The following is a 14543-nucleotide window of genomic DNA, read 5'->3' as shown; positions in this document are numbered from 1 at the left end:
AACTCACAGAGATCCGCCTGCCTCTGCCTCCCGAGTGCTGGGATTACAGGCGTGTCCCACCGTGACTTGGCATGCATCTCACTTTTTGTTTGTTTCTCTGTGTTGTTTTGTTTTCAGCACAGGGCCATTGGAATGAAGACATGGAACACGGCTCCCCACATGCTCAGCGAGGGCTTTATCATCAAGTTAGTCACATTATGAGGGGCATCTCCAGATACAGCCCTTGTCCATAGCGCTAAAGGAGTGATTTGCAACACCACAGTATTCATCACCCTCAACCCTTAGCTCTCTTTCGTACTGGGCAAAAACCTGAAGACGTTACTACATAACACCCCGGAGAGAGCCTAACACGGTGACCCATCAATTTGTAGTGCCAGTTTGCAAGGCTGAGGCAAGCTTACTTTAAGATCATGAGTTTGAGACCGCTCATGGTGACAAAAATACCCTAACATACAAATTTTTTTTTTTTAAAAAAGACAATTAGGGCTGGAGAGATGGCTCAGTGGTTAAGAGCACTGACTGCTCTTCCAGAGGTCCTGAGTTCGATTCCCAGCAACCACATGGTGGCTCACAGCCATCTATAATGAGACCTGGCACCCCCTTCTGGCTTGCAGGCAAACATGGAAGGAATGCTGTACACATAATAAATAAATATTTAAAAAAAAATAAAAAATAAAAAAAAGACAATTAAAAAATTCCAGGCTTTAGGTTTACTAAGCACGGTAATTTAGTGCCTCCTCCTCTCCCTTTCCCCCTCTAAGAAAAATAATTAAATAGTTCCGATGTGAGAGAAGACGGGTCTATCGAGTGGTTAGAATGGAGATCAACATAGTGGAAATGGAGCTGAAATAAAGGATTCGCCGCGAGAATCAGAGCGCAGACTTGCCCTTCATCCTGGACCCTCTCTTGCACAGACCTACCTTCCCTTGGCTTTCTATGTCTGGAGAGTAGTCCAGCTTGGCTGGAGGAGAATACACCTTCACTATAAAGACCTGTGGTCAACTAGAGGAAGTCAAGGGTACCAGCCGGCCTCCCTCACCCACGCACAGGAACCGTAGCATCCCACTTCTGGCATTTGGGAAGGTTCAGATATGGGTGACAGCTGTGATTATTCTGGGATCCACAGAGGTAGTTGGGTGGGTGGGGTGGTCCCAGGCCGGGTGTGGGGTCACTTCGTGCCGGTGCTCAGTGGCTCCACCCGCAGCCACAGCCCGCCCTCCGCGCGCAGGATCAACTCCGGCTGCCTGCGCGGCTCCTTGTCGTCTGGCAGGAGGCGGAAGCGCAGCAGTGTGAGCGCCAGCGCCACCTTCATCTCGCTCATGGCAAAAGTCTGTCCTATGCAGTTCCTGTGGAAGGGCAGGATAGGGACTCTGACTACACTGGGACCCAACCAGGCACCGTAGAAACCAATCTGACCGGGTCCCTACCATACCTGATCAGCCAGAGGTGCAGAAGGGACCGTGACGCGGCTGAGACAACTTGGGCATCTGTAGCCCCAAAGCTCTTACAGCCTCTGCTCCCAATTCAGACCAGAGCAGGGCTCTGAGCACAGAGCAGCAGCTCTTCACCCCCCAACTCCTACTCTCCAGACCTTTGTGAATAAGTTGAGTAGAGAGTTGGAAGGAAAACCAGAACCCGACCATCTCAATTTCCCCCATTCCTACTGTCAGCACCAGATCCCACTCCATTAACCCAAGCCATTGCCCTCACCTGGACCCCGCTGAGAAGGGAATAAATGCCAGTGGTGATCTGTCTTTCATGTTTTCAGGATCAAAGTGGAAGGGGTTATAGACCTGCAGAAGACATTGAGCCAAGGTGGATGAGTGACCTCCCAGTATAAACAGGGACAGAGCCCTGAGTGTTCTGGGGAAGGTCTGATTTCTTAGGTCAAAGCCTTGCCCCCTCCCCATAATGTAGGAGAATAGGTAGTAAGACAGGCAGCACCTCAGGGTCCAGCCACACAGACGGGTTATGATGAATCCCAAAGATGCTGATGAGACAGGTGACACCTGAGGGAGAAGAGAGAGTTGTAAAGACAAGACTGCGCCACCTATCCAGAACCCTTCTTCCCTGTCCCATGGGTACCTTTAGGGATGACCCGGCCATCTGGGAGCGCAATGTCCTGGGTGCAGCGGCGGGAGATGACAGGGACAGGAGGATGCAGCCGCAGACTCTCCTTGATGCACATGGTCAGGAAGGGCAGCTGGTTCAGGTCGTCCCTAAAGAAACACTTTGAACTATTACTCAAAGCACAAGAGAGAGGCTGGAAACCCATGTAGATCAATGAACTATTTTCTCACTGTGATAAAATAAGTCCAAGGTGAATCAAATATGTGGTAACTGGAACAATAGAGAATTAGGAAGTATTCTAAATTATGTCTGATCTCCTGCCAAGTTGGAACCTTCAGACCAGTCCTTGGCCTGCTCCCTCCCTGCTTCCTGGAACCAAAATGGAGCAGAACACAAAACATAGAAGGGTTTCCTTAGGGAAGACTGGATGGATGGATGACTCAGGGGCCCTCCACAGAGCCTTCGCTATCTTGGAACTTGCTATGTAGACTAGGCTGACCAGGGACTCAGAGGGCCTCTCGAGTGCTGGGGTTAAAGCTGTGTGCCCTACTGTAGCTGGCTATTTTATTTGTAAGTGTGTGTGTGTGTGTGTGTGTGTGTGTGTGTGTGTGCAGGTCAGGGCTCCAGATACAGTAGAACTGAGTTCCTGGTGGCTGTGAGCTACCAGATGTGGATGCTGGAAAGTTAAGAGCAGAAAGTTCTCTGAGCTGAGCCATCTCTCTAGCTCCAGGACACTTTATTGTCCAAATGTCACCTAGAATTTTCTGAACACAGAACTAAAGAAAGGTCTAGGGTACAGGAGAAGAATAAACAGTCATGGAAGAAAGCATCCGTTGGAGAGAAAAAAGAAAAGAGACTAGGGCAAGTACTTTCACTGAACTCATGGAAAATGTTGCCATCCTTTCCTCATATGTATCTCTGATCTCTCAGCAACACAAGTTTTTCTGCTGCAAAGTCAAAAGCCCTTTCTTGTTAGCCAGGCTTTGTACCAGGTCTATCCTCTGGTTCCACATTCTGTGTCCACGAGCAAATATTGAAGAGTCATCCAAAAGAGGGACTCTTTCTTACTTGAGGAGGAGAGCCAAGGAGAGAGGAATGAGCCGGGAAGACCTACACTCACCATTCAATCTCCTCGGGTTCTCGGCCCCTCAGCAGCTCCTGCACCTCCTGCCGGCAGCGCTCCTGGTATTCTGGGTGCCTCGCCAGGTTATACAGGATCCAGGAGAGTCCACTGGCTGTGGTGTCGTGGCCTGAGGAACATACATGCGTGGATCTCCGCACTGCTTCAGCACTACTGGGTGGACAGCACCCAGGCAAAGAAGCCCAGGAAAGGCTGGGAAGGAGGAGGAAGGGTAGAATGGAAGGATTCCAGGCCCTCCCTTACAAGTCTCAAGATGGAGAAACCCCTGCCTGTTCCCGAGTCCCACACTGGGACCCTCACCCTCAAACATGAAGGTGTCAGCCTCTGCTCTGATGTCCTCATCTGACAGCTGCTTTCCATCTTCATCCTGGAGACAATGCAAGACTCAGTAGTTCTGAAAATTTCTGTGTTTAAACTATGACATTCTTCTTTTTATTTTTTGAGACAGGGTTTCTCTGTATAACAGTCCTGACTGTCCTGGAACACACTTTGTAGATCAGGTTAGCCTTGAACTCACTGAGATCCTCCTGCCTCTGCCTCCCAAGTGCTGAAATTAAAGGTTTGTGCCACCACTGCTCAGCTAAACTGTGACATTCTTTTTTTGGGGGGGCGGGGAGGAAGAGGCTTGAGACATGGTTTTTTCTGTAGCCTGGAGCCTGACTTAGAACTAGCTCTTGTAGACCAAGCTGGCTTCGAACTCACAGAAATCTGCCTGCCTCTGCCTCCTGAGTGCTGGGATTAAAGGCGTGTGCCACCACAGCCTGACTTAAACTATGATATTCTTAAATGATATGTTGTTCAGCCAGAAACCAAAGGGCACCCACAACTGCATATTTCTTGGCTATTACTATTGGTACAATTATTTGAACTTCCCAGGCTTTTTGCTGGTTATCCTGTTCCTTTTGTTATTCACAATTGGAAGGGTCAGGAACATACACATAAAAATGTCACCACTGTAGTGGCATTTCATTTGTATTTTAATAAATAAAGCTTGCCTGAAGATCAGAAAAGTAAAACAGCCACACTGGCTAACCTTACAGCCGAGGCAGCAATGACACACACCTTTAATCCCAGCAGCCATGCTAGTTTGCCATAGAAACCAGACGATGGTGGTGCCCGCCTTTAATCCCAGAGTTAGAGAGGAATATAAAACGGGAGGAGGCAGCTTTCAGGCTCAGTCTCATTCTGAGATTCCTAGAGGCAGGATCACCATTTTGGACTGAGGTAGAGATAAGAGCCAGTGACTGTGTTACTTTTCTGACCTTCAGGTTGAGCCCCAATTTTTGTCTCTGAGTTTCTATTAATCGTGCTACACACCATGTTTCTGCTTGACGAAGCATTTCTGAGGAATGGACAACAACTTGATATGAAGGATGACTGTAGGGCAACTTGCCTTGGAAATGAGAAGTAAAGCTTTACTCCAAAGACGTTTACTCATATTCAAAAGATCTAGATCCAGGGATTCTTACCTTACCTGTTGAAACATGGTTTGCATATCTATACATTTTGCCCTGGAGAGAACCCATTCAACTCCAGAAGGAAGTTTTCTCTCTGCTTCCTCCCTCCCTCCCTCTTTGCTCACTATTTACTATCTTGAGGGGAACTGGACTCAGGAGTACTTGTTAATCTACATGAACCACAGATGATAATGCACAGCCCTTTCCCTGCAGTGTAAACCTTGCTGCACATACAGGTAAATACTTCATCCCCTGGAATGGTGAGAATTGGAAAAACTATTGTTACCACCTATTCTGGTTGTGCCTGCTGCCATGGCTAATTAAGGGCTGCTGTGATCATTGATTTGGTGCAGTTCTCTCTCTCTCTCTCTCTCTCTCTCTCTCTCTCTCTCTCTCTCTCTCTCTCTCTCTCTCTCTCTCTCTCTCTCTCTCTGTGTGTGTGTGTATGTGTGTGTGTGTGCAGATATAAATGTCATACAGTAATGTATTAACCTGTAAAATTTTCAGGTTCTTCAAAGTTTCATCTTGGCAGTCTCGTGAAGCCTGCTTTCCAGGATTAATCATCTCTAAAACCTGCCTATGCAGGCCATGACTTTCCCAACCCCACACACCCTATACCCACAGTGCCCCCTGCATTAAGTTCATGTTATTCGACTTAACATTTGGCATCAATATCTATCCTGCTTCTTGAGAAGCCCACCTTGATCAGCAGCAGCACATCAATGAAGTCCAAAGTCTTGGACTCAGCCTTGGACTTAAGGAAGTCATCCAAACCCTGGCTGGGGAGGGTGAGGCGCCGTTTCTGGATGACAGCATCAGTGAATTCATGCACCAAGTTGCAGGCCTTATGGAAGCGCATCCCATCGCTGGTGAGACGATACAGTAGGTCCACGTACATCAGAGGCTGCTGTTGCCTTTTGGCCACTAGAGCACTAAGCTCCAAGATGGCAGCAATATACTCACTGGGCTTCCTGCAGGATTCGGACAAAAGAGACAGCAATTTAAAATACTTGGATCTTGTGCCTCTTACCAGCAGCCAGGAGCCACTGTGAATGGAGTAGCCAGGAACAGTTGGCCACTGAGGCAGAGTGGAATGAGCCCTGAGATTCAACTCTCAACAAATTCATCACATGTCTGTGAGCTGCCTCCACACCCTATGCCTCCAAACTGCAGTGTGGACAGCTCTCAGTACTGACTTCATGATGAGACTAGATAGATCAACCATGGAGACACCGATACTGATAGGTGAGCTACCATAGGCCATATAGGAAAAGAATGAGGTCCAAGCTTAACGAAGGGGGGTATCATTAGCTCTGCTATAACTTAGAATTATCTCCCTAAGGTATATGCGTGTGTGTATGTGTGTATGTGTGTGTGTGTGTGTGTGTGTGTGTCTGTATTCTTAAGCTCTTGTATATATTATATATTTATTTATTCATATATTTATGTACTTAAAAATCCACATATTTAGTTAAATATTTATTTATTATTTATTTATTTCATTGGGCATGATGGCACAAGCCTTTAATCCCAGCACCCTGGAGGTAGAGGCAGGTAGACTTTGAAGCCAGCCTAGTCTACATAATGAGTTTCAGGCCAGCTGAAACTCATAAAATGAGAACTTGTCTCAAAATTTTATTTATTTATTTTTATTTGATGTGTTTTGCCTGGTGTATGTATGGACCCTGGTGTTCTTGAAGGGCAGAAGAGAGTGTTGGGTCACCTGGAACTGTAGTTACAGATAGTTGTAAACTTCCTTATGGGTGCTAGGAATCAAACCCAGGTCCCCTGCAAGAGCCATCTCTCCAAGGTCCCTATAGAACATTCAAGGCCATAGAACTTCAAGATGTGGCATCTAGGGAGGAATTAGGGCACTAGGTATGCTCTCAATGTGGATAGTCTATCAGTTTGCCTCTTTGTCTGTTTGTCTGTTTCTGGATGCCATGGGGCGTCAGACTCTTTTAACCCATGCTTCTGGCTGTGGTGTGCTGTTATACCAGCTCAAACGCAATGAAGCCAATGGACCATTGACTAAGGCTTCTGAAACCCTGAGCCAGAAAAAGCCTCATTTTTAAGCTCTCTCAAGTCCTTTGCCACATTGTTGGAAATAGGACTAACACAAGCACTGACACCTTCATTGTCTCCCAGGGACCAGAGGCTAAAAGTACACCTTTCCTGACCTTACACTGGGCATATGATCTAGCTACTGCTAAGCTTTTGAGTTTCACTTCCAAGGTGCCTCCCACTTCCTATCTCACAAGTTCTGCTTGTCTCCACCTTTGTGGCTTTATTGAAACAATCCCACTTCCTAGAAGGAAGAATGACTTTCTCCTTTCCCAGGTCTTTCAGTATTGGTTCTGAAACATCTCCTTCTTGGGAGGCCACTCTGATCCCCTGGCCAGTCCTCCCTCCTTTGGATTCTGAGGCCCAGAACACGGACTCACTCCTGACAGTGGCTGTTAAAGCTGAAGACACATTTCTGCAGACTGTCCAGAGTCATGAGGCTGACGTGCTCAAACATGTCCAGACGGCTGTTGCCTTTGGAGATCAAATTCTGCCATTTGGCCTGGACAGAAAGAGACAGAGGACTGGAACTGGACCTCGACTCCTTGAGACCCTGCCTAATCTCAAGTTGTGACCCAGAACCAGCCTCCTTATCTTAGGTTCCAGCCACACACATGCAGGAATAGCCAGGGTTTGGGAAAGAGGGGGACGTTATGAAGCTGGATTCCAGGAACTCACAAGCATGATGTTGGTGCTTTCATTGAAAATCTTCACATAGGGCTTCAGGATGTTGAAATGAAAGGCAGGGGTCAGCATACGACGGTGGCGGCTCCACTTGTCACCAGCACTCACCAAGAGCCCATCCCCTGAAGGAGCGGCCATAGTGTTTAGGCAAGAGTTAGCACCTTTCCCTGACCCCCAAGGATCCCTTTGTCCCTCATCTGCAGATACTCACCAAGCCATGGCTTCAGAAAGCTGTAGAGTACCATATCCTTGAGGGCAACTGCAGCTAACATGGACAAAGACAGTCGGGGTCATGCAGTGGGTAAGGGCAGACCACGGATGATGGGTTACCATCCTTTCCTGCCCTTGCCCTCCCAAGTCCACATGCCATGAAAAAACCCAAGGACAGAGGAAGCAAAATGAAGTTGAAAGTGAGAGAAGACTGGACAGGCAGCAGTAGTAGCAGCAACTTGACATGCTACATGCAGCACTGCTCCACACGGCTCCAGCATAGTCTAACATGTCTGCCATACTTGATCCCATTCCAACACGCTGTGACATTTATTGGAACCTATGTCCCTGCCATCTAGGCACCCTGAACAGATACGGGACACATCACATTGACACAAAAGGGTTAACATGACATGGCACGGCCTTAGCACATGTAACCACCTCGACATCATGATGCTTCAGGCTATAACATGGACCAGAGACTACGTGACAGACCTCTGTGTATACCTCAGACAAGCTGCTGACAAGATCTGAGAATGGTTATGTGTGGTGTTTTGAATGAGAATGTCTCCCAGAGGCCACTGTACGTGATTACATATTCCCCAGCTAGTGGTACTGTTTCGGGAGGTGTAGCAAGTGTTGCTTTGCTGGATGAAATACCTCACTTGCATCGGGTTTTTAAGAGTCCACAGACTCTAGCAACCTCTAGGTTTCTCCTTCTTTGTGCTTAAGGTAGAGTACGTGATCTCTCAGTTTCCTGCTCTTGTCACCGTGCCTCTGTCACCATTATGAACTCTCCCTCCGAAACCATAATCTAAAATAAACTCTTCACTCTGTGAGTTTCCTTGGTCATGGTGTTTTATCACAGCAACAGAAAAAATAACTAAGGAATTGTGGCTCTTGTAATTTCCAGCACTCAAGAGATTAAAGCAAGAAAATCCAGTGTATGATGCTAGCCTCAACTGAACAGCAAAACCAGCAAAACATTGTCGTCAAAACAGCAAAAGCTCAATTAATAAACCAGGGGTGACCCAAGTTGTGGACCACTGATCTCACCTGGAGATTCTTCAAATTTTGCCTTGGGTACAAGCTGGATAAAGCATCTATCATTTCTCAGAAGGACCCTGGGTCCCAGACATAAGCAACACAATCAGACATGAGACAGGACATGTCCAGATTAGAAAGATGTAGGAACATCATTTTCATAGCCCTGCCTGCTTGCCCGATACATATTACATTATCCGCTAGAGACCTCAGTTGTGGGCAAGCCGGATCCAGCAGCTCAGTGCCCACCTGAAGTAAAGAGCATGGGCTTCGTGAAAGTGGGGTGTTCTGGACTGGGGAGGTGACTTGGTGGATAAAAGCACTTGTCATACAAGTCTGAGGACCACAGCATGAATCCCCCGAACCAGATGTGACAACACATGCCTTCAATTACGGTGTTATCATGGTGAGATAGGAGCCAGATTCAAGAGAGTTGTCCACCTGCCCCTGAAGTTTGAGGTCTATCCAAGTGGTGTGTATATACAGGAGCAGACAATGAGGAACTCTGTCTCAAGCAAGATGCAAGGCAAGGGTCAACACCCAAGGGGCCCTCTTACCTCCACACATGTGCCATAGCAAATGCATGCCTGCACTCACACACACACAAACATGCCGTCCCATGAATATTTTTAAAAGTAAAATGGGGTGGTCGATTCAGGTGCTCAAGTTCCAGGGAATAATTGAAATAATTTGGCAGCCAGAGGGTGTCAGGCTCATGCCTGGCAAGGGACAGAGCTGTGGTGATGCTTCTCTTTCCCTTTTCAGCCTGGTCTATCCCAAGATGGGAAGATGAGAATGCAGGAGAAAGGGGCTAGGTTGTGATGGGTGTCGTGGGGGAGATTTCTGGACCCTGACAAGACACCATAAGGCAATCAACAACTGGACGGGGTGGAAAGATCAACTCAGCAGAGTTGGATGGTTTAGAAATAATAGCCTCTTTGCTCTGAACCTGGGGAGGTTCTTTTCTGGTTCTAGGCCTTGGTCTCAGATGTTTCAGATGCCTATGGGGACACCTTGACCTGCCTTCAATATTCTTACTCAAGCCCACAGACATGGCTCGAACAACTTCTTTCCCAGGAAGCCTTTGGACATATTCTAGCAGAGACCACACCCTTCCACTTAGCTATCAGGGCCCCCTTTCCCTTTGACAACACAAGGTTAGGTGTGTTCCTGTCAAGTGCTTTTCGTTTTGGGGGCAGGGGGGTCGACACAGGGTTTCTCTATAGCTTTGGTGCTTGTCCTGGAACTCTGTAGACCAGGCTGGCCTCGAACTCACAGAGATCCACCTGCCTCTTCCGCCTGAGTGCAGGGATTAAAGGCATGCTAAGATCCTCTAGGACAGGATCTTAGGAGGAAGAAACCTGGGAACCTGAACATCCCAGAACACCAAGCTCCAGGTGGGTGCAGAAAGGACAGTCATGTGGGAGCTGGTGAAACTCCGAAGAGGGTGGAGAGGCTGATGGGAGAAAGGCGGGACTGGACTATTGTAGGAGCCATGCTGAAATATGTGGTTAGGGACTGGAAGCCCTCAGATTCCCACCACCACCAGATCCCCTGGGTACCTGAGGCATTGAGGACAGATCGGACGATGTCAGTGTGGCACAGAGTGACAGTGGGGAACATTGGACCGATCCACAGCATGAAGCCCTGAGGGTAGGTGGCTACCAGCTGAGTCAATGTCTTCATGCCCTGCTCTGTAGGAGTTACCTGCAAGCAACACAGGCACAGTCATCTCCCGAGTGGTTTATCTCAGAGATCAAGTTGGCTGGGTTGAGAGATGCCCAGGTGGGGATGCTCGTGACCTCTGGGTGCATCTGCAATGGTGTTTCAAAAAGAATTATTCTTTGCATTGGTAGGCAGTGTAGACAACACCATCCAACCCAGAGAAGGGGAAAATTTGATCTCTTTTCCAAAGCTGGTACATCCATCTTCTTCTGGCATCAGATATCAAAATTCAGGTCCTTGAGGCGATGTTGAGCTCTGGTGTTGTGAGTCTTTCTCTGTCCCACCTGCCAACTTCCAAATCATGACACAGAGACTTATTATTAAGGCTTGTTTCTACCTAGCTCTTATAACTTAATTTAACCCATTTCTATTATTTACTTTCTGTTTTGTGACTTTATGGCCTCATCTCCGTAGTGCCCACCTTCTTGCTCTGTGTCCTTTCACATCTCTGCCTTCTTCCTGGCGTTCTCTCTGCCCCCAAATCCTGCCTAGATATTGGCCATTCAGCCATTTATTTATTTATTTATTTATTTTTGGTTTTTCAAGATAGGGTTTCTCTGTGTTACAGCTCTGGCTGTCCTGGAACTCGCTTTGTAGACCAATCTGGCCTCGAACTCTAAGAGATCCACCTGCCTCTGCCTCCCAAGTGCTGAGATTAAAGGTGTGCACCATCACTGCTCAGCAGCCATTCAGCTTTTTATTAAACCAATCTGAGTGACACATCTTCACAGTGTACAAAAAGATTACTCTACAACTCTCGAGTATTTACACCTGAGCCCCTTCACACCCCTGGGTTTTCACACTGTTGTTCCAAGACTGAGTTGTCATAGCCTGGATTCTTATTTGCAGATGGCATGTTGAGGTATTCCTCCATCTCCACAAAGATATAAACCAATTCTCATAATGCAATGGACCCCCTCTCTTTTACCCTGCTTTGCATATATGTATACATATGTATGTGTGTACACATGACTGTAGATGCATGATCCTGTGTCAAAGACAGACTGCACAGGTGAATTTATCTCTTATGGATGCAATGAAGCTAAAGAATCTCTGTTGCTTATTATTTTTCTTATACTTTTCTATGTTTAGATACATTCAGATACATAAATACTATGATATAACAAATTGCCTACAATGTTAAGGAAAGCACCATGATGTGCAGATTTGTACAACAATTGGTACCAGATAACCTAGGTGCACAGAAAACCACACATAGTAGGTTTGTGTTAGTAGGCTCTGATGTCAGCACAATGACAATACCAGTTTTGGACAAATTTCTCAGAATGTCCCCATCACTCCTTGATGTATTATTCTCTCTCTCTCTCTCTCTCTCTCTCTCTCTCTCTCTCTCTCTCTCTCTCTCTCTCTGTGTGTGTGTGTGTGTGTGTGCATGTGTGTGTGTGTGTGCGCACGTGTGTGTGTGTGTGTGTACTATTTGTCCCCCTTCTTCAAAAAACCGTAACTAAGTCACTTTTCCAGGAGCATCAGCAGGTTCCTTCTGCAGCCTCTGAAAGTGACACAGCTTCTGTCATAAGTGAACCAGTGTCTCGATTTTGAAGTGATGAAAAGAACCCTTGTCTCTTTCTGTTTTGTTCCTCCCAGGGCCATGCCCAAGGCCCAAGTGTACATTCCAGGCCCAGTGGACAAGTTAGGTTATGTACCTATGACCTTTTATGTCCTGGCTGGGCCACAACGTCTCCAGTTCTTCCCCTGGAGAAAGGGCCACACACCAGGGACCTCCAGCCTTGCCAGGTTCTAGGGGAGCAGGATTGATAGCAACTGCCACCCCACCAGCACCCACGGGTTGACCACCAGTCTCAGAACACCTGGAACCTCTGTGCACAGCCCATAGTGGGCCATTTGCAAGCCAAACTACGGCAGCTAAGCTGTCTAAATGGGAGAGCAGATGGAACTCAAAGTCCAAAGTGTGGGGTAAAGGGTGGGGTCAAGGAAGGTCCATGGAGGATGAGTGGGCAGATTTTATCCAGGTAACACAACAAGGCTCACTGGCCTATCTTATGGAAGAACATGATAAGGAAGAAATGGCCCAGGGAGGGAGGTGGGGAGTCCGCCTGCACTCTGCTATAGCCCAGCTGAGCCCCACCTGTGCAGTTAGGGAGAGAGATCAAAGATGGATACTACAGAACTGTAGGACAGAGATGGGCTCACACAAAGGAACTGCCACAGTCCCCCAGGAGACCTCAAGTCTAACAAGCAGACACCAAGGAAATGTCTTCACTGGGTCTTCACTCTGTAGATCCCATCCCGAGAACTTCTCAGTGTCCCCCAGGGTCTGGAAGACAGTTAGAAATGCCACAGCAGACTGGAGTGGGAGCCCAGAGAGATGAGAAAGGAAGGCATACCCAAGATCATCAGCTAACCCACTCCATCAGTCTGAGCCCCATTTCTGGCCCCTTAAAAGACTATCCACTCTGACATTCCCCATCCTGATGCCACACTTACCATGCCCACATGGCCCAAAAGCCAGTTCTGTTTGGGAGGCTGAGGGAAACCACGGAGGCGACGATAGCTCCCATACACAGCATAGATCTGGGTCAGAATTCGGGCCAGGAGCCAGAGGGCACCAATGGGCAGCAGGAGCTGCCATGGGGAGGCCCACTCAGGCCCCAGTGCCAGCCAGGACAGGCTCAGCTGTGACATCCTGCTGGATGGATCAACAGCACAGTGAAGAACAGAGGTCCAGGAAAGAGGCAGGAATCTCCAGAGACACTGGACAGAGGACAAAGCAGGGAGAAGGAGTAAGATCCAGGGAAGTGCCTGGGAAGAGGCTCTAAGAGTGGAGAAGATGAGGAAGGGAAGGAGGAGCACGGTGATGGGGGAAGGGCCAGGGTTAGCAAAACATAGAGGAGGAGGGAGATTGATCAGGAGTTAAGACCTCCCTAAATTATGCAAAACTAACCAGGGGTTTGGTTATTCAGAAGCTACCGTGCCCAAGGCAGCTGGCTCCCTGTAGCATTTGTGTGTGGCCAGCTGGCTTTCTGCCCTGCCCTGCCCTGCCCTGCCCTTGGGTTGTACATTCCCTACCCCAGATTAGGTCCCTACAACGTCACTGCCCCCAGCCTGACACTTCTTCTGAGGAACAGCAATCTACCATACCTTTCCACTCCTCTTCTGGGACTCCTTTCTCCCTGGCTTCTGGAGGCTGGGAGGCTGGGCCATTCTAAACCAGCCAATCCCTGTCAAGCCTGGATGCCTCCTCCTTGCCTGGGAAAGTGGCCAAGATGGGGGTAGAATTAGCTTGGTGCAGAGAGGAATCATCATAGACCGGCAAAACATGAATCTTAGGACTATTGCCGGACAAGGTTGGTGCTGAGTTACGTATTCCCAGCACTCCAGCTCCTCTGTGGATGTGGTACACTAAGTAAAAGGGTGAATTTGGGAATCCACAATCAGAATCTGACCAGCCTGGTCCCCATCATCCTGAGCTTCCACCCAGTGAGAAGGCTGTGGGACGGAAGAGTCTGCCCACCAGTTGCTCAGCCTGGTGGAGCGCAAGTCCCGTCTTCTCAGCAGAAACAAGACTTTCTGGCGCACAAAGAAATCCCAATTGGGGATTCCAGGTCCAAAGCTGGGGATCAAGAATACAGCTGAGACTGGAGTGGTTAGAGCTGGGCAGTGCACAGAGTATGGTGTCCCGTGTGGGGTGAGAGAGATCTTGAGCAGATAGGATCCAGGGAAAGGTGTGTGTGTGTGTGTGTGTGTGTGTGTGTGTGTTTGTGTGTGTGTATACATGCGCGAATGCCAGCAGAAGCCAGAAGAAGGCATCTGCTCCCCTATAGCTTGAGTTATAGGTGGTGGTAAGACACCTGACATCGGTGCTTGGCGCTGGCCCTCTGGGAGAGCAGCAAACATTCTTAACTGCTGAGTCATCTCTCTGGTTCTCTTTGTTTGCTTTTCTTTCTTTCTTTCTCTCTCTCTCTCTCTCTCTCTCTCTCTCTCTCTCTCTCTCTCTCTTTCTGTCCCTCCCTCCCCCCCTCTCTCTTCCTCCCTCCCTCCCTCCCTCCCTCTCTTTCTTTCTTTCTTTCTTTCTTCTTTCTTTCTTTCTTTCTTTCTTTCTTTCTTTCTTTCTTTCTTCTTCCTCCCTCTTTCTCCCTCCACCCCTTCCTTCCCTTCTCTCTTTTTTC

General features: G+C 48.1%; 1 protein-coding gene across 1 annotated transcript; it reads right to left on the bottom strand.

Moving 5' to 3' along the window:
• Positions 1–695: 695 nt before the first annotated feature.
• On the bottom strand, positions 696–13633 carry LOC119806614 (cytochrome P450 4F1). Its single transcript, XM_038318418.2, has 13 exons — positions 13516–13633; positions 12862–13128; positions 10233–10377; positions 7628–7681; positions 7411–7538; positions 7113–7234; positions 5369–5639; positions 3512–3578; positions 3191–3320; positions 2086–2219; positions 1945–2009; positions 1711–1793; positions 696–1346 (listed from the first exon to the last, which is right to left on the bottom strand). Exons 1-13 carry the CDS (start codon positions 13576–13578, stop codon positions 1169–1171), a joined length of 1707 nt encoding a protein of 568 aa, XP_038174346.1. The 5' UTR covers positions 13579–13633; the 3' UTR covers positions 696–1168.
• Between the last annotated feature and the right edge of the window lie 910 nt (positions 13634–14543).

This window comes from Arvicola amphibius, chromosome 2 (genome assembly GCF_903992535.2).
Source record: "Arvicola amphibius chromosome 2, mArvAmp1.2, whole genome shotgun sequence".
In the NCBI taxonomy this organism is placed as follows: domain Eukaryota; kingdom Metazoa; phylum Chordata; class Mammalia; order Rodentia; family Cricetidae; genus Arvicola; species Arvicola amphibius.
This window is presented reverse-complemented; position numbering and strand designations above follow the sequence as displayed.